This window comes from Struthio camelus, chromosome 8, assembly GCF_040807025.1.
Source record: "Struthio camelus isolate bStrCam1 chromosome 8, bStrCam1.hap1, whole genome shotgun sequence".
Taxonomy (NCBI): Eukaryota; Metazoa; Chordata; class Aves; order Struthioniformes; family Struthionidae; genus Struthio; species Struthio camelus.
This window is the reverse complement of record NC_090949.1, coordinates 793,560-820,748: the sequence shown is the minus strand read 5'-3', so window position 1 is coordinate 820,748 and position 27,189 is coordinate 793,560. Positions and strand designations below refer to the sequence as shown.

Genomic DNA, 27,189 nt, shown 5'->3' with positions numbered 1-27,189 from the left:
AGGGAGAAGTGGGAAACAGAGAAGCCCAGTCACCTTTCTGGAATTTGAACACTGCAAGCACTTCAAGCTACAGCAGCTCACAGGCCCTGTGCTAACAGAAAAGAAGTCCCTTCCCAAGCTAGGACATGCCACTAGACTGGATGAGATGGGCACGCTTTTTACCTCGTGGCTTCCTTGAGCACGAGGAATATTCCTCCTTGCGTCGCAAGCAGAACAGAGCATGTGTTCTCACCCTTTGTCAGATGTGCCAGAAGGGATGGAGCCGACCAGAGCTTAGGAGAAGGGACCTCCTCTTTTCAAGGCAAACTGCAGAGGGACAACCAATTTTACCTCCTCCTACACACGAGCATCTCAAAGGCCAACGGGTTTGTGGCTCTTGAATGTGAAGGCTGAATTTCTGGCATATCTAAACTGACTCAGTGCCGGAAGTGCCTGACTTGGGCCATGCTGGCCTCCTCAAGATTGCTGCTCACTTCCGGCAACTCATAAATCCTCCTTGACAGGAAGACATCAGAGAATCTCAGCAATCAGGGTAACACCTGCCAAGGCAGAAATCTCCCTTCCTGTGCAGTCCAAGACGCTCAGGCATGCTAGTCTAAAAGAGATTATGGTGGTGGCACTAGAGAAAAATCTCTTTGAAGTTCCTTACCATGTTTGCCTGCCTGGGTGGGGAGAAAGGGGAAGGGACAAACTGAGACCAGGGCCCTTCTTTCACAGCCCGCTCCCCTAAAAGAGGTCCTCAAGAAAAGCTGTTCACAGACTCAAAGGTGAACTGCTTTGAAAGGGCTGTGTGTGTGTGTGGGTGGAATCCCTTGTCTTCCAGTTCGGTCTTTGTCCTGCCGAAACTGCCAACAGGCATGCCAAATACAGCAGCGGTTCTGCAGAATGCACAGACTTCTTCCAGACAGAAATGAACAACTCGGATATTACATGGACTACTAAGCAGTAGTGAGAGTAGTGAGCAGAGTTGGAGATTAAATAAGCATGATATCCACAGGGTACCCATGGAAGACCTGCATAACAGTGATGGGAAGCGTGATGTAAAATATTACCTCTACTAACTGAGTTTTGTCATTGTCTTGTCAATGACAGTAAATGCACTGGCTGAGCACAACACGGAACTTTTCCAGGTGAAATACGCTGAACTTCTTAGTTGCCTCACCAGCAGCACTCAGCAGTTGCTGAAGAAAACAGGGAGACAATACAAGTTCAAACTAGCGTGAGGTCTTTCAAATAGGCTCTGTGTGCTGTCAGAAACTAAACCATGACAGTGTAATGCAACTCGCATCCTACTGTCTTATATTGCTAAATAAAATATGAGTGAAACTTCAAAGAACAGGCTCAGTATCACACCAGCTTCCCAAGGAGGAAATGAGTTAACTTATTTGCCCTACTTCAGAGAGAAAAACAAGGCTCAGATTTCAGCTAGCAGTGTCTTACTACTCAGTCTATCCCATGAACGATCATAACCAACGCCAAGCAACGCCTTCCAGAACAGCAGGAACTGCTGTGGCCCATTGCATAGCAAGGGATAGAGGCTGCCACAGCCAAGCCACTATTGCATTTGATTAGCTTGTGTTGCTGCAGTACAGGGTACTCTGAAATGGATGTTTGGAAGACAGGCCAGAGATCTCCTGGAAATGCGGCTCGCAGCTGGGAATGGGAGCCTCCCCAGGGTGCTTATCTTTACCCACGAGCTCAATTTTCCCCATGCGTACAGCTGTGTTGGCAAAAACAGCTCAAGCGTCTGAAGCAGATCAAGACACAAAGGTAGATCCGTCAGCTCCAACCTACCCTTAAACAGATACGGGTTTCATTCTCCTCACTGGAGGGGAATCTCCTCCTCTTCCCTGTTACGCTGCCTGACGGTGATGTGTTGCTTCTGCGTTTTCTACTTGATAGCGCTGCACAGAGACCTTAGAAAAAGCAAACCGCAACATTACCTATGCGGTCCTTTCTTCAATTCTAGCATCGTCACCTTACGAGGCATACAAGGAAAGCAATCAAAGGCGCTGAAGTACCACCCTGCTGTCTCACTACACACACACCTTGAGAAAGAAGGGGGAGCAAGTTAAAGGGGTTATCTTGCTATTAGATTTTAAAAGAAGAGGAACTGATCACATAACGTCATTCACAAAATAGTCAGCTTCAAGCTTTTACGTACAGCACAGACTTCAGACAGCAGGCTTTACCACAAAGCAAGCTTACCTCTACAAAACAGGTTGCTTACTATCTTATTGCTGGAACTAAAGTAGACGAAAAGCAGAAAAGCTGTTGGAGACAAGCTCTTCTTCAACGCTGGGAAGAGTTAAAGAGGCAGCCTTAAGGGAATACTTGCCGCAGAAGGGAAAACGCTCCTTAAGGACTCACCCCTCATACGCTTTCAGATTCAGTTAACCAACCTGCTTTGCAACAAACTTTGTGGTTATGTCTTCCAGAAGAAGCCACCACTGTCTGCACTTGCTGAACAGTGCACAACACTCATGGATGAAACCAGTGACAAAACTCCCACTCCTGCCAGCACAATAAGGAGCTGTCACACCATATCATGGCCCTTAGTGGGAAGAAAACCAAGCTCCCCTGGTCCTTCATTGTCCTTCTCACAGGAAAAGCAGAAGACAGGGAAGAAACATCGGTCTTGCCTTCAGGTACCTATTACTCTTGCTCCCCTGTTTTCTTCCACTTGAGTTTGCCGATCTAATCCTTTGAACTGGAAATCACAGTGAGAGGGGACTGCTATCTCTCTGGGCACAGAGGAGGCAGGTGGGGAGGAAAGGAAGAGAAAAAGGAAGCAAAAGCATAGAGTGAAAGAGACAGAGGGTCTCCTCTTGCTCTAAGAACTTCTGGAGCATTCTGAAATACTACAGGTAGCATTTTATATTTCAGGAGGTAGCAATTTAGGACTTTCTTTTGTCAGCATGTTGAGTGAATGTCCTGTGGATTTCCCTCACATCCTGAGGTAAACTGAAACTGAAATGAATTCAAAAAGGGAATGCCTTTGGCATGAAGAGCTAGGTTTCCCAGAAAACGGGTATCCTGTGAGAACAGGCAAGAGAGCGATGGCATGAGTATCTTATCCAGGAAAGGCAGCAAAAAAATGCAACTTGCCACTAGAGAGGGGTGTACGGGAAACTACAGGCCCTGCTGGCAACGTCTCCTCCGCTTGCTCCTCCAGCTGTGTCCCTTCCTCCTCAGCCAGTGGTCGAGGCGCTGGTGGCGATGCTACAGGCAGTACATCCAGTGCCTGACAAGCTGCAGTCAATGAGAAGATTTTAGACAATGGATGGTACTCAAAGCACACTAAAGCATGCAAGCCTACTAAAAATTATTGCCAGAAGATCTGTTGCCAAAACAAATGCCGAATGGCTGCTCCTGTACACTTAGCAAAGCTGTCTTTGTAGAATATCCCCACCTGCTTTCTTTTTTGATGTAGCAGGTTTAGCAGCTTGATTTAAAAGCAAGTCCTCAAAAAACTTTCTGCCTTCTTCCTCGCCAGGCAGCTGGGCATTGAAAACTCCTGGACATTGATGCTCCATAAGCATCAGAAAATAAATCTTGGACCTAAGGTGGGAGGAGAAAAGACATCGCAGCTATAAGGCCACAGAAATTCATGTTTGACTCCAAAAAAATGAGTACGTTTTGAAATTAAGCTGTGTGATGATTTGCATACGAGAGAAACCACGGTAAGTTAGCTTCTTGGCCTTAAAGGCTAGATTTTCAGAGGTTACCGTGGCAATGTCAGACCATCTTCTTTAAGGAACTCTTCTAGGATTAAAGCTCAGTGAAGGGACCATATGTTACAGGGCTGACTTAAAGTGATGACATCTACCACCTCCTGGGCTGCCTATTTTGTATTTGCTTGCCTTGCTGTCCTTTAGTTTGAACCCTTGTGGCAAGTACAGGGGGAACAGGCAGGGTTCAGCAGACCTGAACTCCCCGCTGAAGTGTGACTTCTTTGGGTCAGCTTTTGTTTCTAATTTTAACATGAGGAATGCTTCCAAGCTTTACAAACTAATCCGCATGAGAACAGCCTCTTTCAGATTTTAAGCATCTTCCTGGAATGCAAACTCTCAGAGGTCTAGAAAGGTCAGGATGTTCTCCTGTTAAAGTCTGCTGTTTGAATCAAACAAAGAGTTTGTTTTGTCTGCTGTTTGAATCTTCCAAGAGTTTCTTAAAACAGAAGGTGGAATTGAGCATCCTAATTTTTAAAGCTTTGGCCTGTATGAAGGAAGAACTGACATTTTTGTTAAAGGCATGGAAAGCCTAAACTAACTGCCGTTGTTAGCAACGGAACAAGCACATTTTGAAGTGGCAGCCTGTCACAAGAAATAATTCTAGTATACATATCGTTTTTACCCTTCTCATTGCAAGCATCGTGTACGCTTGACTGAGGACATCAGTAACCACCCTGAAGTCATTGCAATTACTCTCGGAGAATGAATTCCTACATCTGTCTAAGAAGCCCATGGAGGCGGGGGTCAAAGTGAAGCTCTTGACTCAGAAAGCCTTGTAGACATGTGCAATCGCTACTGAGCAATTTGCCTAAGCAAATTTTGAAAGATTCAGGCAGGATGCCCCTGTAATAAGAGTATCCCTCTGCTTAGGGGAGCGCAGTATTCAGGTGCTTACCGGAGTGAAAAATTAAAATGAGATGGAAAAGAGTAGGAAAAGCAGCAATAGAAATACCTCTTTGGGGAGCTCTGCATGACATATATCTGGTGTTGCAAGCAACAGAACTGGAGCATATGCTGGGATGTTCTCTAATAACTCTGTAAACGTAGCCTTCAGTGTGCCTCCAGCAGCCTCCCACCAAACATGGATATGAGGAATATAAAGAATGCTTGGTGCTGTCCTCTGGGCTTCCCGGATCAGCTAGCAAAATGGGAGTTTGGATAAGAATTTGAACCATTTTGTAGAATGGGCTGCTAATAAGCGATGACTGACCCCTTAAAATATCCTACAAAATACCAGTGCCTGAAGAGAAAAAGTCAGAAGAAAGCAACAAGAATAAGGTGATGTTTCTGGTGGGACTTAGCTCTAGACTTGGCTGCACAGCCAGAAACAGACTGGATTTCAGAGCCACTTAGCTGTAAGGTAACTCCTCAAGGGCTTCACGGCCCGGTCCATGTGGCTGTGCGCTTGAAAAAATAGGGACAAGCCCTTCAGCAGCATGGATTAGCCTGGCGCCACCGCCCCACCACTCGCTTTTCAGTTCAGTGTGGGCTTGTACCCCAGTTAGGCTGGAGCACAGGCAGAACAAGCACAGGCCTACTTGAAAGGGTGAGGGCAGACGCCGTAGAAGCAGCCTGGTTATCTTTCCCCATTTCAAAGTTCAGCATAGAAGAGGGATCCAGCCTTCAGCCGGTCTGAAAAGCACGTTGTGGCTAGAAGACCACAGAGGCCAGTGTTACATAAGCCAAAAGGAAACGTTCCTTTGATGTGACTGATGAGCACCCAGCCATGTAACGTGTCTGCCCTTCCTTGCCCCACTCTCAAGTGCTTCTACTAAGGGTTAACATGTTAAAATGCAATGATGCCAAACAACAGAATTGACTTCCTGCCTAAGAGTAAAAAGGAATAAAACAGCGCTAAGCCTATGCGTTTCATTCCAGCTTTAAGTTTAGCTAAACAAAACTAACTCCAACTCAGTATCTCTAGCTCAGCAAAAGACACAGGTGCACAAATACAAAGTGTTCTGGGCGTTTGCTTGCCTTTACGGCATACACTACAGCACGACAGGCTCACTATTACCTATGTGTCATACCTGCACCCAGCTAAAAGAATAGTGCTGTGAAGCCACAAGCTTGTATTTGCTCTTTGGGAGGATGAGAGAAAAGAGATACATTCCTTTCCCCTGCCACCCTTCCACCCCGCCTCCAACCCCCCTGCCTCCAAACCTGGTTGCATTGCAGGCTAGGAAAACTGCATGACGTGCATGCAGTCAGGCTGATTCCAAGCTGTCTCTGCTGGCAGCTACAGAGTCTTAAGAGGCAAGGAACATCCCATTTGGGAGCGCGCTGACATCAAGCACAACAGCCTGCTTCTGTATCACTACTCAGTCTAAAAGCAAAGTGGATTTTCAGACAGAACTAAACACAACAGAAAGCATTTGCAAACCGGGCCATCTCTGTCTGCCACAGACTCTGCCTTCACTTGAGTTAGGTAATCCTGTGAGATTCAAGAGAGAAGAGATACCTGTGCGCATCTTTCTTCCAGTGACGTGCCACTAACAAAGAGAGCCGGCAGGTCCAGTGTGTAAACCGCAAACTCCTCCAGCGCGTGTATTACTGCAGGCGCCAAGTGAGACCTTTGCCCATATCCGGGCTCTCCAGCTATTAAGAACCTTGGTCTGTAACACGTTGGCTGGCAATAAGCATTTCTAGAACAATAAGCAGAAAACAAGCAGTTTGAAAACAACGTGATCAATAAAGACACAGGTATTAAATCCCTCCTCCTTTTTCCTTGCTCCCTGCCCTGCCACCCAAATACTCTCTGCACTCCAAGAGGTAAGAAGCTGCTCTTGTGATCAGGAAGACTAGCAATGCTTAAGGATTTGTTCCATACCTCCCCTAAGCAATCCTGCCGATCCTCACCACACCTGCTGTCCGTTTGGCTGGGTTTGGCCAATTAATGGTTCTTAAATCATACACGCGCACTGGCCAGCCAAATACAGCACCATGGCTCAGACTGCCCATGCAGAGGAGAAATATCATCTTCTCCCTCAGCTCACACCAGTCTGGATCTCTTCACCACCCCGGCCCTCTTTTTCAGGATGTCTTGAAGTTAACAGCTTGGAGTTGTCTACATCTGTCAGGTTCAACTGAAATTGGTCAAACGCGGGTGGTGGGGGGGAAGGGAAGGGAAGGGAAGGGAAGGGAAGGGAAGGGAAGGGAAGGGAAGGGAAGGGAAGGGAAGGGAAGGGAAGGGAAGGGAAGGGAAGGGAAGGGAAGGGAAGGGAAGGGAAGGGAAGGGAAGGGAAGGGAAGGGAAGGGAAAGAGCAGAACAAACAGCACATCTGGGGAAAGCTACATGGGCACTGAAACACACTAGCTGCATCTAAAGATTGCAAAATCAAATGGCTTAAATTGCAATGTTACTCTAAGTACATATAACTGCAAGATGTTTATTTTCTTCAGTCATCGCATTGAAGCATTCCTTCCCTCGCGTGCTCTTTAGCAATCCAGATTGCACATAAAACGTTCTAGTGATTCTTGCTTAATTATGCTAAAATACATCTGTCAATAGCATTTGGGCTTGCCATCACAGTACTGCAGTTCCTGAACTCACTCAAGTCAAAGACCCTAGAGACTAAACTATAGTAGTTCCTATAGTTCCATAGGTCAGGTTTCCCAGTAGGAGAAACTGAGAAAAATAGTTGACCTAACTGGGGCAACGTAACCTGCCTTCTCCACTGTGGGATTTAATTACTTCCCATAAAAAATCAAAAGATTGATGTAAAATTATGGTCTTACGGATAACAAATGAAGATACTCTTTCAAACCCTTTATTACCTCTTTTAACAAGCCATTTCTCAAATTTCTTCCTACAATGGAAGCCACTACTGGTTTCACAACCTTGGAAGCTAGAAGGGCAAAAATGACTGCACAAAGCCACAGAGATTTTTTTGGCTAAAAGGACAGAAGGGACAGTGCTTTGGTCTCAGATCCTTTAAGGAATACCATGGTTTAAATCAGCAAGCCCCCTAACTGTCTGTGAGTGTCTTCAGTGGAGGAAGAGGAGGCTGGGTCCTTCAGTTTGAGCGGCTGTGACAACCTATTTTATTAGAACCATAGCACGTAGTTATATCTTCATGCGTGTGTCTTGCAATTAATTGATACCAAAAAACCCTGCACAATCTCTCCTTTGCTCCCTCGTCTACCACCCCTCACACTTACAGAAGACAAGACTGCTTACAGAGACACAGCAAGCTGAAGAACTGGAATCAAAGGCACACAGACATTTATCTGTTCAAGTGAAGGAATGCTTCCTCATCACTATGCACACAACCATTTTCTAAGATATGATCTGTTCCATCTGAAAGACAAGAGAGGTTCATTAACAGAATCACAGAATCGTTTAGGTTGGAAGGGAGCTCTGGAGATCATCTAGTCCAACCTCCCTGCTCAAGCAGGGACCTCTAGAGCATATTGCCCAGGTCAACCCCCAGCCTGTGCTGCTGCATGTGATTATTTCTCCCTAGGTGCAGGACCTTGCACTTGTTGAACTTCGGGAGGTTCCTCTCCGCCCAGCTTTCCAGCCTCTCCAGGTCCCTCTGAATGGCAGCACAGTCTCCTGGTGTGTCAGCCACTCCTCCCAGTTTAGTATCATCAGCAAACTTGCTGAGGGTGCACTCTGCCCCTTCCTCCAGGTCATTGATGAATACATTGAACAAGACTGGAGCCAGGACTGACTCCTGCGGGACACCACTAGCTACAGGCCTCCAACTAGACTCTGCGCCATTCACCACAACCCTCTGAGCTCGGCCATCCAGCCAGTTCTCCAGCCACCTCACTGTCCACTCATCTAGCCCACACTTCCTGAGTTTACCTAGGAGGATGTGGTGGGAGACAGTGTCCAAAGCCTTGCTGAAGTCCAGGGAGACAACATCCACTGCTCTGCCCTCATCTACCCAGCCAGTCATTCCGTCATAGAAGGCTATCAGATTGGTCAAGCATGATTTCCCTTTGGTGAAGCCATGCTGACTCCTCCTGATCACCTTCTTGTCCTCCAGATGCTTAGTGAGGACCTCCAGGAGGAGCTGTTCTGTCACCTTTCCAGGGATGGAGGTGAGGCTGACAGGCCTGGAGTTTCCTGGCTCCTCCTTCTTGCCCTTTTTGAAGACTGGGGTGACGCTGGCTTTCTTCCAGTCCTCAGGCACCTCTCCTGATCTCCAGGACCTTTCAAAGAGGATGGAGAGTGGCCTAGCGATAACATCTGCCAGCTCCCTCAGCACTCGTGGCTGCATCCCATCGGGGCCCATGGATTTATGGATGTCAAGTTTGGACAAAAGAGCTCTAACCTGATCCTCCTCCACCAAGGGAGAGTCTTCCTTTCTCCAGCCTTCCTCTCTTGTCTCCAGGGTCTGGAATTCCTGAGGACCGGCCTCAGAAGTGAAGACTGAAGCAAAGGCAGCATTCAATAACTCTGCCTTCTCTATATCCTTTGTTATCAGGGCACCCGCCCCATTCAGCAGCGGGCCCACATTTTCCCTAGGCTTCCTTTTGCTATTGATGTATTTGAAGAACCCCTTCTTGTTGTCCTTGACATCCCTTGCCAGATTTAATTCCAACTGGGCCTTAGCCTTCCTTGTCGCATCCCTGCACGCTCTGACAACGTCCCTGTATTCCTCCCAAGTGGCCTGTCCCCTTTTCCACATTCTGTAGACTTCCTTCTTCTGCTGGAGTTTTGCCAGGAGTTCCTTGCTCATCCATGCAGGTCTCCTGCCCGCCTTGCTCGACTTCTTCCTCAGAGGGATGCACTGCTCTTGAGCCTGGAGGAGGTGATGCTTGAATATTAACCAGCTTTCTTGGACCCCTCTTCCTTCTAGGGCCCTGTCCCATGAGATTCCCCTAAGTAGGTCCCTCAAGAGGCCAAAGTTAGCTCTCCTCAAGTCCAGCGTTGTGATCCTACTCATTGCCCTGCTCCCTCCTCGTACGATCCTGAACTCCACCATCTCATGGTCACTGCAGCCAAGGCTGCCCCCAACCTTCACCTCTCCAACTAGACCTTCTTTGTTTGTTAGCACAAGGTCTAGCATTGCACCTCTCCTCGTTGGCGTCTCCACCACCTGGGTCAAGAAATTATCCTCAGTGCTCTGCAGGAACCTCTTTGACTGTTTGTGGCTAGCTGTGCTGTCTTCCCAACAGATGTCAGGGTGCTTGAAGTCTCCCATGAGAACCAGGGCCTGTGAGCGTGAGGCTACTTCCAGCTGTCTGCAGAAGGCCTCATCGACAACTTCCTCCTGATCAGGTGGCCTGTAGTAAACCCCCACAACAGTGTCACCCATGTTAGCCTGCCCTTTAATCCTTACCCATAGGCTCTCAACTTGCTCTTCATCCACCCCGAGGCAGAGCTCCATACGTTCTAGTTGCTCCCTCACATAAAGAGCAACTCCACCACCTCGCCTTCCTGGCCTGTCTTTCCAAAAAAGCACATAGCCATCCAGGACAGCATTCCAGCCATGTGAACTATCCCACCATGTCTCTGTAACCACAATGAGATCATGGCCCTGCGACCGCACACAGACCTCTAACTCTTCCTGTTTATTCCCCATGCTGCGTGCATTGGTATACAGGCATTTCAGAGAGCCAGTCAAGCACGCAGGCTTCCCAGGAGAGGTGCAAGAGGAACCTCCATAGCCATGTCCCATGCTGTCTCCCCTGGTTGTATGCACCCGCTGGAGGCATCCTGACTTGAGTGGCATTTTACTGACTATCCTGTCTCTATAACTCTCTCCTTCCCCCATCTTTCCTAGTTTAAAGCCCTCCTTACCAGGCTGGCCAATCTGTTGGCAAAGACGCGCGTGCCCCGCTTGGTAAGGTGGATCCCATCTCTCCCCATCAGCTGTTGATCTTCAAACAGGGTCCCATGGTCATAGAAACCAAAGCCCTGTTGCCAACACCTGTGGCGTAGCCAGCTGTTAATTTGGAAAACTCGTCTCCTCCTCCTCCCATCCTTTCCCCTCACAGGCAAGATTGAGGAGAAAACGACCTGGGCTCCCAGACCCTTCACCACCATTCCCAGAGCTCTGAAGTCCTGTTTGATGGTTTCCAGTTTGCCTTTCGTGTCGTTAGCACCCACATGGAAGATCAGCAGAGGGTAGTAGTCCGCTGCATGGACAAGCCTTGGCAGTCTTTCCATGACATCTCTTATTTGAGCCCCTGGCAGGCAGTAAACCTCTCTGGACAAGAGATCAGGTCGGCAGATAGGTGCCTCTGTCCCCTGCAGCTGGGAGTCACCCACAACAATCACTCGCCGCTTCTTCCGGGGGTTCCTGCACGGCACAGGGTCTGCCAGGCCAGTGGCCTCCCTTAAAGCCATGCCCAGCTCCTCCTCAGCTTGGAGGGCGCTAAACTTGTTCTTCACAGGCAACTCTTGAGGAGGAACAAGAGCCTTTCTCCTTCTACGAGAGGTCACCAGCTTCCAGCCCTCTTCAACAGCGTTATGATGCACCTTTACACACGGTACAGAGCCCTCTGACAACTCTGCTGCAGTGGGAGGTGGGGACTCCTGGAGCTGCACAGTCTCCGAGAAAACCCTGTCAATCTCCTGCTCATCCTCTCGGATGCTACGCAGCCTACTAACCTCCTCCCGTAACTCCTTTATCTGGTGACACAACTGGTCAACCACAGCACACCTCTCACAGGAGAGCTGACTGTCAGCCCAGGCCTCACGGAGAGGCCCCAGGCACTCCCTGCAGCCTGACACCTGCAGAGCTGCATCTGCTGTCTGAGGGTCTGTCTGGGTTGAAGCCTCAGACACAGCTGAAGCAGCACCTCCAGCAGCCACTGGGGAACGTGCTCTGTGGCGTGTCATGACCATGCCCCGGGGAAGGACACACCACTGTGCAAAATGGAGAGGTGCCTTCTTTGCCTGCTGCACAAACTGCTGTGCAAACTGCTGTGTCTGTTCACTGCCTCTGTTGGCTGTGCTCTGGGAGCTGCGCTCTAGGCCTGGCTCTTATATAGGCCTCTGCCTAGCAGTGGCTCACAAGGGTGCTTGACCCACCCAATCAGGAGCCACTTGAAACAAAAGCCCCAACTCCCTCTGACCAGGGCAGCCCAGAGAGCTCGTTAGCAGCAGCCCCACCTAGCTAGAACTTCCCAGGAGAAGTTAAGTCAAGGTCCCCTGCAGGAGTCCTTGCCCAGCTCTCCCTTCCTGCTAGCAGCAAGCACCGTCTAGTTCCTCGGGGGTCCCCAGAAAGTCTCCACAACTTCCAACAAGGCCCCCAAAAGGCCCAGGCAGAGCCCAGACACTGCTGCACAAACTGCTGCGTCTGTTTGCTGCCTCTGTTGGCTGCGCTCAGAAGAGTCCATATTTCCAGAATAGTCCATATCTCCCTCACTTGCGCTAATTCAGCTGCTAAACGAGGGCTCAAACCCAATGTCATGTATCCCTTCACTAGATGGGCACACACTGAATGCTAGACACCTAAAGGATCCAACAAGGCCACTTCTTTCTGGAGCAGGAGCCCACAGGAAGAGGGTGGAAATTAAGGGAATGGCATGGCTGCAAACTCCCATCTGTCTGAGGACTGCTGGGCCAGCATATACAGACCAACGCATCTTCTAAATGCAGCCTCTCGAAGGTCACTCGAGGAGGAGGCAGTGGAAAGTGGACCACACAGGGGGCATGTTTCTACCAACCCCCTCGCCTCTCCGCCTTCCTTTTGTTAGTGGTTTTCTGCCCGTCTTTCACCCAGACACAGGAACCTAACAGCTCTTTCTAGAGTAGTACTGGCAGGATAGTCTCAAGGAATCAGCCTAGAACTAGTCAGCAACCTTCATTAATCACCGCGTGGAGCACTTCATCAATGCTTTTGGTCTCACTAACTGACAGACTGAACCTGATCAGGGCTGGTGCACTCCAAAGTGGCAGCTCACACATCCTAGGCAAGCAAAGCCCCCAAGCATACTCTGCTTGCATAGTCTGCTCTCATATGCACACCTACAGTGTGATCCGCAAACTTTTAAATTAAAAATGGCAACGTCCAAGATCATGTTTCCCTGAACCAGTTACCAGTTAGTATCCTGGTCCTGAAGCTGTTTATTCTGAGAGGGAAAGAGGCGCCCCATACGTCAAACCTTAACTCAGCCTCTAACAATGATGCCTATGATGCTGGCTACCGTCAGAAAGAGGATGCTTTAGCAGAGAGCACAGAGTTCACTAGTGCAAATTGTCAAGCGTTCCCAGCTCTCATCTCTCCTTCTCCTGGTTTAGAAGCCTCAGTACAAACTAGGCACGCTATTCCAGATATTCCTGAAGTAGAGGCATGCGTAGGCAAATAAGAAGTTTCCACCATTTAGATAATCCCATCATGACTGGAAGATTTGTTTCTGCTGACTGCACAACCTACAAGTGTTTGCTCTGGCAGCATTTGAAGGCAGGGAATGCTACTGTTATACCTGGCTGCTGAGCCTTCTTTAGCACAAGCGCTGCATGGGGAAACACTCTCTGCCTGGCTTTTAGAAATCTCTCCAGAGCACTTTGAAGCAGAGGCTTACAAATGGGTGACAGTGGTTGCGCAGGTGAAGCCACAACCATCTGCGAAGCTGGTGCCATCTTCTGCATAGCAACAGCAAATTCTTTTGCTGTTACTTCAATGGCAGCAATGTCTAGCTGCAGCTTCTGGCAGCTTGTGTATATCTGAGGGTAGTGTCGATGCAGAGCACAGAGGGCAGCTTCAGCACAGAGAGACTGAATATCAGCCCTGCAGTATCCTGATCAGCAAAACAAGAATCAAAATGTCACGTCAGTCTCAGGCAACACAAAGAGGTCAGGGACATGGCTTCCAAAGGGCAGCCTGTAAAGTCTTTGCATGCGGCCCAAGTAGGAACAGTTTTATAGATGATTGGAAAAGAGTTACTGCACTGCAGAGGACTTCCGTTATGGGGTTTGCAGGCGGATATCCCGTGCTTAGGGAGTCATCGTCAGGGCAAAAGTTTGCTGCTGAGGAAGATGCCCCAAAAGCCCTTCTGTGTTCTGAGAGACAAAGAACGGGAGGTAGGCAGAAGCGTCCCACCATGACAGCAACCAAGTCATGCCAGCTGGCTCATGGGCAAATTTGGCGGCAAGGCACAGGGGCTTGGTTACTGCCTGGTACAAGCTAGGACTCTTTCAGCACACAGTCATATGCATTTTTGCTCAAATGCTCAATGCATTTTTGATCTTACCAACACATTTTTCAGCCAGCTCCTCAAGAAATGCGTCCCGTGGCTTAGGGCTCCAGGCTCTGGTGTGAATCTTGAGAATCTCTTTTCAAGCCTACAAACAAGATGACTGCATTTGGTTTAAGTTATTTTCTCAGGAAAACAAACCAACCCCCAAACACGCTCACATTCGCATAACTGCCAGCTTTACGCTGTTAACCTTTTAGGCATTTTACAGCCCTATTAACAGCCTGCCTGCTCTTCCAAGTTCAATGACTCTCAATTTGCTACGCTGAACTGTTTGTGAGGACCAGTAAGCAAATGAAAGGCATTTAAAGCTTCCACAAAGACGTGAGTCTCCACAAGTATGAGACTGAATGCTCTTGGGGGAAAAAGGGGTAATATAAGGCTTAGGTGGGGAGAGATTCCTCAAAGAAAATTCTCCCAATATCATGGAGACAGACTCATCAGGTAATCAAATTTGCGTTTCTCACAGTTCATTCTGCAAAGTGCTCCCAGCACTATGTTTCATGTTGCTACAAGTACTACCAACAGGAACAAAAACTGTGACTCAAACTACTCTCCCAGAAAATGTCAAGCTTGGCCTGTGCTTCATCTCTGCTCTTTGCCAGAGATTCACTGAAGTGTTCCCTGCTACAAGGACTCATCACAGCAGGGATTTCAGGACAACTTCTACAGGAGGGAACCATATGATAACTGCTTCATGCTACCCTCTCTCCTGCTCATGGGAGCAGACAAAAACTGGAGCTGCAAGGTCTTATGTCTTTATTTGGCAGGCTGAAAAGGAACTCTCTGTCAAAACGCCCAGGCCTCCATAAAGCAGGGTCTACAGAGTCAGTCTGTTGGTGGCTCCAATGACCACAATCTCTCCTCTGCTCTCTAAGCCATCCATAAGTGCCAGAAGCGTTGTGACAATAGAACTAACAAAGGAAAAAGTTTTGATTCGTTGGTTTAGTAAATGCTGTTACATTTGGCATGACTTTCTCCTGTGGTCACTCAAAAGGATAAGCTTTTCTTGATGAGATGTTGACTAGTGAAAGGACTCATGTTCAGACAAACAAATACTAGGTAGGGTAACCGAGACCTTGTGCTAACACCAGGCTTAGCAAAGCTTGTTTTCAACCCCTGTGTTCAGAATCACGTGAAACTGAGCATCACTGTGCTACAAGATTGCAGAATGAATTAGTGTGTCATGTACAGGTAACCAGGCTGGTCTTCCTTTCACAGAGATCAAGCAGACTACGTGTAAATGCAAAACAATGCCGTACCTATGAATTTGATCCTGACGACTGGACCACACGGGAGCAAGACTATCTATCTCGTCAAAGAAAATAATTGAAGGCCGCATCTGATAGGCCTGGAATGAAAAAGTACAGGTACGGCAATACTGACATAAGTAAAACACCGCACTACACAAAGGAAACAGGCATGAAAAAACGCTGTGGCTGCAAGTCACCAGCACTGGACTTTCAGAGCGGCATCAGGGACCTCGACTAGCTGAGCTAATGGAGTAAGTGGCATGAGTAACAAGACAGCAGCCTGGGTCAAGCAGCTGCAACTGGCAACAGGAAACACATCACTCCAAGAATTCTCACAGCTGCTGGGCAACCAGAGAGTGCAGAGCCAGGACTTCAGAAACTCAATTGCAGGTTCTGGAGGCAAGTTGCCAGTAGGCAATGCAATGATTCAAACACCATGTTCTCAGCCTGCACCTGTTTTCCTCCGACCTAAAACTGTCTTCTCTTGTGTCTTGCAATTCCATCTCTGCTTTCTTTTTTTTTTGTTTTTGGGGGGGTGGAGGAGGGTGGGGACGGGAGGGGAGCAGGGGGAGGAGGGAATTTTTGGATTTGTGGATTCTCCTGCTTATTGATTAATCCTTCCTAGCACATCTGCAAGATTTCAAGCCGCTCATCCAAAGTAGGACTACACTGAGAAAGGAAACACTAATGTTCCCACTTCAGCAGGAGAAACCCACCAAAAAGACCGAGTTCTCCGTGAAGACGTCCACCACAGAACTACTCTGTCACCTCTCTGACACAATATAGTGCACGTTTGCATCTTACCTGCTCAAATAATAAACGGAGCTGTCCTTCAGACTCTCCCACCCATTCACTTAGGCAGTCAGCGCCTTTTCTCATAAAGCCCTGGCTGCATTCGTTAGCAAGAGCTCGAGCTACCAGTGTCTTTCCAGTCCCCTGTGGGCCATAGAACAGACAGCCTCTGTAACAAAATAAATAAACAAACACAGAGAGAGAGATTTACGTAGCTGTGACAAAAACATGGAAAAGTGACTTTTACAGTCCCCCATCCCTAAAACAAGCAACCCTTCCCTCCTAACCAAAGCATTTTCAATATTAGGCAGCAGTAAGAGCTCAAGTGGGAGAAAAGTCAAAACAGGAGCAAGCTTTCACAAGGGGCAAGACTGGTAACACGTTTTTTTTCCCTCCCTGAAAACCTTTTAAGCTCTTGGATTCATCTCTCAGACTTTGTTGTCCACAGATGAGGAGGAAATCTAAAGTGGGGAGGGAAAAAATGGGTATTCTGCATTACTAGACAATCCTTCAAACCTCAGCTAGAGCGTTCCAGAGAATTCCAGTGAATAAAGAAGCAAAACATTTGAAGATTTTCTTCTAGTATGTGCAGTATATTGAAAGTTATGGAAAGGAAAGAATTCAAAGTCCAATTTCAACATACTGGGAGTTCAGTTTTGTTGGCCAAAAATAAATAAAGGTAACCATTAAATTTATAGGCATTGCCCCCTCCCCCAAAACAGAATAATACTTTAACGTGGGGGGGGGCAACCCATATCCTAACAGCAAGCTATCTGTGAATGATTCCATCTCACAGCGCAGAACCAATATGACTATGTAAGAAGCAGACTGATCTTTATTTTAGTCTACACTGCTCTACAAACACGGCAACGTTTTAGTTGGAAGTCCTAAGGATTACCGAGTTGATACCTGAGCATGAAAAGCATGTGAAGTCAGTCAGTCTTTCAAACCACAACTTACTACTGACTTCCGATAGACAATCCCTTCCTGCTTGTGAACTAGTCAAGTTGACTTTACAGAAAGCGCTCGAGAAAAAAAAAATCGAAACAAAACAAACAAAAAAGCAAAAAAAAAAAACCCAAGCCCATCTTTTTACACCAGGACGCTTCTTGGGATTATTCTCATTTTAAAACAGCAGACCGTAAGCCTTTAACTATGGCAAGGCATTGCTGGCATTCTGAGTCTGCATATAGCCTGGATTTTATCCATTTTTAAGAAATCACTTCTTACTACCCCTGTAAACACTCAGCAGGGGTGACAAAACTTTTTGAAGCGCACACATGCATTGACACCTTGGTTTCATGTTCTCCTGAAAAGGGTTGCATTAGTTTGTGTAGTTCGAATACACCATCTGTTACCTTGGGGATCGCAGCTTGAATCTCTCAAAGAATTCTGGATAAAGTAACGGGAAAATGACCATCTCTTTTAAAGCTGAAATGTGGTCAGAGAGACCACCCACGCCATCAAATCGCACCTGAAGAGGAATTCAGCAGAACACATTTTGTAGGTTAGAGAAAGCTGCGACCTAGAAAAGGCTTTGTCAGAAGTTATCATACACCAGCACAAAGGAAACGTTCAGGACAATTCTGAAGTTCCTTGAGAGAAAACTGTAAGCCAAGGCAGCTATAGACAGCACAGTATGGAAAGTTTTCATAAACGCTGGAACAGTCCCCCCTGAAGCAATGCATTACAAATACTCACCGAACTATCGAATGGCACTGGATCAACTTCAGCCAGATTTGTTCCCGTTTTCAGTCGATCCTTGTCGTTTCTCTCGAACTCCTTTTTCCCAAAGTCAAGGGGAAGACACCTGATGTGAACGAAGGAGGAGGGGAAAGGCACCTTCTGAGTGAACGTGAGGCTGGAGGGATTCCTGCTTTTTTCATGTTGGCAAGGGAGTGCAGGAGCACTTACAAAGTTGCATAAACTTCCCAAATTGTTAAACATTCATTGCAATTGATTTGCATTCAGTAGCCAAGAGTAAAGAGAGGCAGGTGGGCGCTTCAGACATTAGACTAGCTGAGTGATTATTTTTACATCCCTCAAGCATTTTTGAGAATCCCATGCCACTCAACGTGGCGAACACATGAATGCATAATGACAACCAAAATTCAGATACGGATTACTCTTTTTCTCTGATCACTCTAACACAGAAGAAAATCCAGTTTCACTAGGTGTTCCGTACCCACTCTGAAACGTAGCCTGCTTCAACTCTATTTCAAAGTTGGTCTTCCAACACTGGTAGAGCCTCTTCCTTCCTAAACTGGCTGCTTTCAAGAATGGTAAACAAAGTGCTCAGGTCCAGCAGTAGCTAGCACTCTCCATGCTCGAGCTGCTTACAGAATCCCAAAAAACCTTTGTCAGCAATACGGCCACTAACAGTTTGTTGGGAAGTTTCCTTGTTTAGGAATAGTTCCAAACACAACTACTCATCTCAGTTCCAGAAAGAAAGTCATTATCAGGAGCGGAGTGACTAAAAAACACCCCACCACAGTGTTGCTAATCTTTCTGGTTTTTGCATATGGCTTGCCAGCACAATGCAAAGTAGCTGTAGTTTATGAGTGAATCTATGCCCCCTGATTGCCTCTGCAGTTAATGTTCACAGCTGTTACCAAAAAGAGCACAGCAAGGAAAGGAAGGGAGAGATCCTGAAAGAGCTTAAATCGCTTGGTCCCGAGGTCTCCATGCTTTATGACTTGCCAGCGTCTCTGCCTTTGTTTCCCTGACACTTCTCCGTGGTGCCCAGCGACAGCACAAGAGGCAACGGGCAGAAACTGAACCACAGCACGTTCCAGCTGAACCTGAGGAAAAACTTCTTTACTGTGACAGAGCACTGGAACAGGTTGCCCAGAGAGGTAGTGGAGCCTCCTTCCCTGGAGATATTCAAAACCCGTCTGGATGTGATCCTGGGAAATAAGCTCTAGAGGACCCTGCTTGAGCAGGGAGGTTGGACTAGATGATCTCCAGAGGTCCCTTCCAACCTAAACGATTCTGTGATTCTGTGATTCTCCAATTCTCCCTGCCATAGGCAGACCAGGCAGCGTCATGCTGAGCTTGAAAAGCAAAGGCAGGGCTACCAGCAGGCTGGGACAGACAGGTCAGGCAGCCTGCCAGTGGAAAATACCATCTCGACACAAGTTCTCAGTCTTCTTTTACATTAGTGCAGAATACAAAGGGGGCAGCATTCAAACCTAGGCAAAAATAGGGATGATTCAATGCCTTATAGACCATAGAAATATGGAGCTGCGTAGCTGACTGTCTTTACACTAACACTTGCTTCCACCTTCTTAATTTACACTACGTAGCGAACAACTTGGTGGACTTCTGCATAGAATAAATCTTGTTTGCTCTAGACTTTCAGACTGGCACGGTTACAGTGCTACGACTGTTTCGTTATTCAGCACTGTGACCGACACCCCTGCTGGTAAACAAGAGCTAGCACAAACCATACACCAACCTGTTTGTTCTTTTGCAGACAGGGCTTCGTGACTGAGCACGTGTAGATGCAGCTCTTTGTCCGAGAGGAGGAGACAGCCCTGAATAAAATGTCTTAGCTTGTCCTGACTCCGCTGAAAGCAAAAAATGTTCAAGAATATTGCACGTGCTTTTCAGATAAAGAGTAGCGTGAAACCCTGAAAAGGTATTGTAAGCTGTGAGCAGCAAATAGAAAAAGAAACGGAGTTCTAAGCAGTAGACCTTCTCAGGTCATGCTATAGCAGTTAGCATTATGCTTGTAGTACAGCACTGACCTCCATTAGAGACAGACTAGTGCATATACCAAAGGAAAGCCAGCAATGAGCACGCCAACTGCCAAAGAAAGACCATGCACACAGGATATAGGCATCGAAGAGAAACTGTAGGAGTTTTTCTTGCAGAATGAAGGTAAGGAATTGGAATAAAGGTTGTGTCTGGGTGTACAGATTTTCGTTCAAGAAATTATATCCCACTTATACACAAGAAATTAGCCCTTTGGAGAGACTGTGCGTCTAGCCTACTTCGCGATGGAGCTTGATACTGCACCACATTTTCCTTGGGCGAAGGTGATACTGCTTCCAAGTATCTTTACCACCTTCACCTTTGAGGTCTTCACCTTTGGACGACCCTCTGCTTACAGACCCTAGATGATATTTCTCATTTGTGTGTGCACACATACATCGTCAGTCAAGAACTGATATCCCCCTTATACGCAAGAAATCAGCCCTTCAGCGAAACCGTACCTATAACCTCCTTTCCAACGGAGCATGGGCAATGTCAGAGTGCTTCTGAGTACCTTTGCCATCTTCCTCTTCTTGATCTTCGCCTTCTTCTGACAACCCTATAATTACAGGACCTAAGATATAACTTCTCTGTGTATTTCTCCCCTTATATGCAAGAAATCAGCCCTTCAAAGAAACTGTGCCTATAACCTACATTCCAATGGATCTTGATAGCATACAACAGCTTTCCTTGGTCGAAGGTTATACTGCTTCAGAGAATCGTTGCCATCTTCCTCTTTTTGGTTTTCACCTCCTTCTGATGACCCTGTAATTACAGTACCCAGATATAATGCCCGGTATCTGTAGAGTTTTATTCAAGAACCCTCATACAGAAGAAATTTACCCTTCAGAGAAACTGCACGTATAGCCTACTTTCCAGTGGAGCCTGAGAGCATACAACAGTCTTCCTCTGTCTAAGGCTATAGCACCTTCGCATATCTTTGCCTTCTTCATCTGCTTGCTTTTCACCTTCTTCTGATGAGCCAGTAATTATAGACCCTTTACTGTTGTCGTTTACAATATAGCCAACATTAAACACTGTTGTGAGTTCTGTTGCATCCAAAAGGCACTACACAGGTAGCTATGGGTTTTATTGTTACCAGCATGTGTATGACACACAAGGTGTGAAAACCTGCCAACCTCCAGAACAAATTATGCACAACACATTCCAGCCACCGGGAATCCGCAGAGAGGAGCATGCATAAAGGTATCAGGCAAAGCTCTGATTTCAGCTCTGATTTCAGCTCTGATTTCAGCTGAGTGATTTCAGCTCTGTCCATGCTGAAATCACTGGGTGACTTGTCACCAGCCTCAGTGAGGATAAAAACAGGCCACATTCTGTCACCTTGCTTAGCAATGAGGCAGCTACCAGGAAAACAGTTATTTCAGAAGGTTACTTCTTGGTATTGTGAGAGAGTGTTTCCAGGACATGTTTGTCATGTCCGTACAGCAGTAAGACTAAGTCTGGTAATGTCGTTTCACATCACATAGGTTACATGAGCAGCAACAGGCAAGCCACCCGTTTGAACTTTCCCCAATGAGAAAACAGCATCTGATGCCTACAGGGAAAGTTTATGCCATGAGCTTCTGTTTAGTAGTTCGAAATTCTTTCATGAAAGACAGTAGCAATGCCAAACATGGAGCATATGTACCTAGCAAGCGCTTCCTAATACCCTCTCACATGACCAGCTGGATGCCAGTTAAGGACTGGGTGTGGCCTCTTTACCAACTCACCCACTCTTGAGTGATTCCATTCTACTCCTTGGTAAACATTGCCTTTTCCTTTTCTGAACATAAATGGTAGTTCTGCTTTCTGAATGATGGAGAGAAATTGCATGGGGCATACAGACAGAGCCCAAGGAAAGCAGAGAAAGGAGTGTCTGATCTCTACCAGCCCCACTCCTTTGTCCTGCAGTGCTCTTCTCTTTCGTCAAAAATGCATGAATGTCTTGCCTTTAAAGCTCCAGAGTTTTCACTTTGCCCATGAACAAATTGCCTCACACTCTAATCTCCCGTTCAACACACTGTTTACAGCTGCTTTCTACAAGCTCCTCCTGTCCAAACCGCCTGAAAAACCACCTGTTTTAAGCCTGCCACATAGCTCCACGTTCTAGATTGCCTCTGCCTCACATTAAAGTGGCTCTCCCTCAAATCTTCAGCTAATTTTTCTCAGCTACATCTCTGTACTGTTAGTCAGCTCTCGTTCTCCCTTGCTAGCCAGCTGCCTCTGGCACACTTGACTGCGTTTCTTTTGGCTAATGTCTTGCCCTACCTGGGTTTCTTTAGGCCACTCTCCCTACTTCCCTCCTATCACTCTGAACGTTCTCTCACTGCTCTGCAAGGCCTCTTGATCACCAAGGGGCGTGTTCAGGAGACCCTGGCTGTGTCTGACTGTGGACTCTTGCTGGCCTCTTAAAGCTTAATAACAGGCAAGATGCCCGAGCGCTCACTGATGATACCTGCTAAATGACATTCAGCTCGAACCTCTTTGCAGGTTTTCCTTGCCCTTGTTCAAGTCTTGTGCAGCCTGAGGAACACATGCGAGAGGCTGCCTTCGCTAGGTGTTGCATAAATACACCTCTTACTTGAGGTCTGATCAGCTCGGCTACTGCAACATCCTTTTCTGTCCCCACACCAGTCTTGCCCTGCTCGGATCCAGGCAGAAAGCTGCTACAGAGACAATAATCTCACCTTGCTGCCTTTGTCACAAGTTGCATGTTCCTGAAACCCTTTGAGTCGCTCCTGTCTCATCCAATACAAAGTTACTAAGGCCTTTCATGACTTATCCTCATTCCTCATATTGTTTCCCACTGTGTACGACAGCCCCCGATTCCAAACAGGCCCTGACAACAGCTTCCATCAACCACCTGTGCAACACAAAAATGCAGAAGCACTTTCTCTTCTCCCCGGCTGATCTTCGTGCTTGGCTGGAGCTTTTCCTACACATCTAGCTGCCTACCTTGCTTCCTGAAAATTCCTGAGACGCTGCTCAAAAGCCATTAACAGTCAGGCTAATGCTCTCACGATCCCTGCTTATCATTCAGAGTCAGACTCTCCCTTTCTTTGTATTCCCAACCTGTCTAGAGCCAGCTGGTGCCTTGTCTCCTGCATTAGCTTGTAAGCATTTTGGGAAAGGACTCATTCTTTTTGCTGACCCTCTGCACAGGAAAAACTCCTATCTTGTAAGCTCTGTGGCAACATGGAATTATGAAGAGATGGAAAATGGCCAGCAGGCCAGCTCGTTTCACTTTTTAGGTGAGGCTCTGGGCTGGAAAATCGGAAAGAAAATGTAAAGCCAGAACTAACCCACAGTCCCATCTTGACTGTCAGCAATTGCTTCCTCCGCTCCTTGAATTTCTTTCTGTTTCTTTCCTTCGGAGTACGTATCAGGATTTTCCTAGTTAAAAGAAACAAAAAAAATCAGTGCCAATTATGCTGCAACTTGGTGTCCTACATAGTGACTTTACCAAAGCACTGCATATACACAAAAGATTAGAGTCAGACACAGTTCCACTACACAAAAAGCAATTAAGGATCAATGGAACACAACCACCGAGCGTTCCTCATTTTCACAAGAGGCAAGCACTGTGTCAGCTTGCCCTCTGTGGTCTAAAATATACGAGAAAATGGAATGAGAAATGGAAAATGTTTTAATATAAGAATGAAACCGTTATTTTATATTTAGTTCAGGGCCTACTTTTCCCCTCTGTGTACACTTTTATTTATGGCCTGGGAAAAGTTCAGAAAAGAGGCTCAAAAATGAAATGCCTAGCAGTCAACAGGACACCAGGAGAATTCAACTTAGCAGAGCAAAACTGAGGGAGAGGGAACATGATTGCTGTCTCTAATCATAACAGAAGTTACTGCAGTGACAGAGGACCAGCTAAGCTCACGGGCAATGGTGGCACAGGAACAAACACCCATGAAGTAAAAGGAATCAGGAAAGCTATAATTAGAGAGCAATACTACCGGTGCTTTTAGACAGCAGAACACTCTGGAAGACAGTATTTCAGCAGTTAAGACTGCAATGTGTGTGAAATGTATTACTTACACAAAAAGGGTAAGAGAAATGCAATTTTACTCCTTCTGCAACAGTAAACACCCGAAAGGCTGTCAAGTCCATCGTCTTCTCCATGCACACAGAAAAGCAAAAATAAGCCAGTATGAGAAAATGTTTGAAACAATGCATATAAATCAGCATGACATTTTTGTATGGTGTGCACAAAATGACAGAGTCAACTGGACACTTAGCCAGGGTTTTAAAAAATAAGTAAGCGTTAGTTCAAATGTTAACTTTATTTTTTTATAGCACCATTTCAGAACAACTGTTTGGTGATTTGCAACCACACACTGTACTGAGGTTTCTTTTCCCTACTGCGGAGTGCAGAGAAAAATCCACATAAGGAAGTGCAGAACAGAAATTCTAAAGATCAGAGTGAGACCTCAGAAAGAAATTATGGTTGTTTTTAACAGCCCTTCAGTTGCTCTCTATGATAGCCGTTGCTCATTTCCAGTTAGCAGGCTTCCTCAGCTGCAGAGAGTGCTTATTCTTCTCGTGACTGTAGGCTAAATGTCCCGTGGGCTTTACATCATGCTGTACGCTAGGCAGGCCATGCCTACCCTTGTTACGCTCGGCAAGTCTTCTAGAAAACAGCACCAATTAGGGCTGCACAACAGCCACCTCACGAATTAAGCCACAGCTAGAAATGCAGAAACATTAGGACTCCTTCACTTTGGCTGCGGTCAGTTCTTCCTCGGTACCCACATTCACGCACCTTCTCAGTCCTGGAAGACTTCAATAGCCCTAACTATTTACTTTACAAAGCTCACCTGTCAAACCAGGTTGGCTGCACAAGACCAAGGACCAGGAGTACAACTCAGGGATTGATAGATACATTTACACTCGTTACAGGAGAAACTTATGTCGCCAGAAGAAAAGGAGGAGACAGTCGCTCGAGCACGGAACAAAGGGCCTGTTGCGGCAACCAACAAGGCAATAGGAACACAGAGGCTGACACGCTGCTCGGCAAGAAAGATTCCGAAAGGCCAAGCTCTGCAAGCCCAACAGCGCCCTACTGGGGAGGGCTCCCGCAGCCAGCAGTTATCACCAGGACATATCACTCGCATAGGAGCATACAGGGAATCCTCAGCCTACTTACCTCATACAATCAGCTCAAGCGGCCTGGAATAACTGCTCCTCTCCAACGTCCTCCTGTGAATGTCACCAAAACGCCTTTCGCACTGTCCCTCCACCTCCCTTCGCCTTCTCCGGCTCACAGGACAGCAGCCCCTCCAGAGCACAACAGTGGCGAGAGCAGCCCCCAGGACCTGGGCTCAACCCGGAATCACTGGGACATCTGGGGAAAGGCTAGAGGCGCCGTGGGGAGAGGGGAGCTGTCACTGTGATGCGGGATGTCTCACAGAGGGGCTGCAGGGACCCCCCCTCCAACCCCACGCCGGCCCTGCCAGGGTTTGCCCTGCAATGGGACAGGGAGCTGCAGGGGGGACCTGTACGGAGCTGTCCCCAGCCCACTGCCCACTCCCCAGGGAGGCCATGGGGCAGGGGGAGGCACGAGAGGGGCTCCCTCTTTGGGCGTGCTCACCCCTGGGATGTCCCAAACCATGCATCCTGGGCTACAGGGGCTGGTGCTGGGGGACTCTGCTGGGGAAGGAAGGGATAAATGAGCAAATGAACAATAAAGAGGAAGACTGTGAATGCACTCACACAGCCTCTGGGTGAGAAGTGCCAAGTCCTGCTAGTTGTTTCACGAGGCCACAGGCATGGAGATGGCAAAGCCTGGTGAAGGAGCAGAGAAGTTTCCTCTCTAACCCTGAAAACTGGAGACTTCCTTTCACCACAATTACTGTCCAAGGGTTTAAGGCTAAATCCTTTAGGAATGTCTCCAAAGGGTGTCAAAACCTGTGAAACACTAAAACAGGATGTCGGAGAAGTCATTTCTTCCCCCACTGCACTAAAATCTCTCCGCGCTAAGGACAACTTCTGGGCACACGGGGCTTTCAGTGGGTTTTAGTGCTTTGAAGATGGGATCCTAACAGAGCAAAACAAAAGGAAGAGTAGGCACAGGCTGAGATAGTTATTAGAGCCCAAATACCCATTGTTATTCTCAGGCACTCGTTTCCAGAAGATGTGGCACTCACTTGCAGCCTACTGCACTCCCAGGGCCATCATCACACTGAATGGGTTCTCTCTGGAAGAGGTTTAGGGCAGCTTCTCACCTACAGCCTGACAAGGCAGCATCACAGCCACAGAGTGAGGCACAGAAAGGAGGCACGCACACACTACATTCTGATGACTCCCTCTGGTTACTTTGCAATCTCGCCCGAGCATCCAAGGATGCACAAGGCTCTCTGTCCTCTTCCGGAGGCAACGATACTGCAGTTCTTTCACTTGTCACCTACTTCTTAAGCACTGCAGGCTGAGAAACCTTGCAGAAGCACAACAGGTAACTCAGATGACTGTGCGGAAAGCAGAGCGGTTTTCCACTGAATGTAGGAACTCCATCCCCTCTACATTATTTTCCTACCAGAAAAATTGGGGTAGCCACAAAGGAAGGAATTGAGCGAGGAAAACAGTGGGAGGAGAACTTATTGAGTTCTCATTGACACCCCCCGCCTCCCAGACCCACAGCCCGCTGCCTCTGCAGCAGCAGAGGTCTGTCAGAGGGAAACCGTCCCTTTTGCACTAGCATTTCCTGCAGAAGAACCTGTCGTGGGGAAATGAGTGCGAATGAGGGAAGATGCAGGGGATCAGAGCATGTAGGGAGGAGAAAGGGTAAATTGTAAGGGAATGGAGGGGACAGGAGCACACAGGGAAGGGAATGAAGGGGCTGAGAGTGCACATGGAGGGTGATGGTGGGGACCGGAGCATGTATACAGGGAAATGGAAGGGATGAGAGTGCTCACAAAGGAGAAAGGAACAGGGGCGACGTGCTCATGGACGGGAAGGGAAGGAGCATGAGGAAGCAAGGAGGGGAACGGAGGAGGCTTTAGCATGCATGAGGGCAACAGAGGATATATGCGCACAGACAGAAGGAAAGAGACCGCCTGAGCATGCAGGGAGAAGGGATCTAAGGGCATTCACTCTGAATTTCCTCCAGCACAGCTTGCACCCAGGAAGCACTGCCCCCTTGCATGCAAATTACCAGGTTTCGACTCACGGCCACATGACTCTTGCAGCACTCGCAGGCACACAGCTCCCAGCACTGGTAACTCCCTGCAGCGTCTAGAAAGAGTGCAGTTTCACACTGGGCCTACAAGGGAGCATTTGTGAATTGTGGCATTTCCCTTCCTCCCTCAGGGCATTTCTACAGACCCGCCCAGCACTGTGTCCCAGGCTGGAGTCTGAGAGACAGACTTTTGCATCTGGCAGCCCTCCAACAAGTGGCAAAATGACAGTCCCTGGCCGCACGGGACAGCAGAGCATCAGCCCCTATTGGATATACGAAGGAGCAAGCAATCAGCACAGCACATTAG

At 47.6% G+C, this 27,189-nt stretch overlaps 1 protein-coding gene across 1 annotated transcript; it reads right to left on the bottom strand.

The window, feature by feature from the left end:
* Positions 1-1,568: 1,568 nt before the first annotated feature.
* On the bottom strand, positions 1,569-17,826 carry LOC104149490 (ATPase family AAA domain-containing protein 2-like). The gene is given in 16 exon segments (XM_068952502.1): positions 1,569-1,720; positions 2,209-2,298; positions 3,127-3,252; positions 3,413-3,527; positions 3,529-3,561; positions 4,687-4,872; positions 6,196-6,379; positions 13,076-13,439; positions 13,893-13,979; positions 14,647-14,727; positions 14,730-14,809; positions 15,158-15,246; positions 15,953-16,109; positions 17,299-17,414; positions 17,642-17,750; positions 17,783-17,826. Coding segments are annotated over 16 exon segments (2,013 nt in total).
* Positions 17,827-27,189: the final 9,363 nt, after the last annotated feature.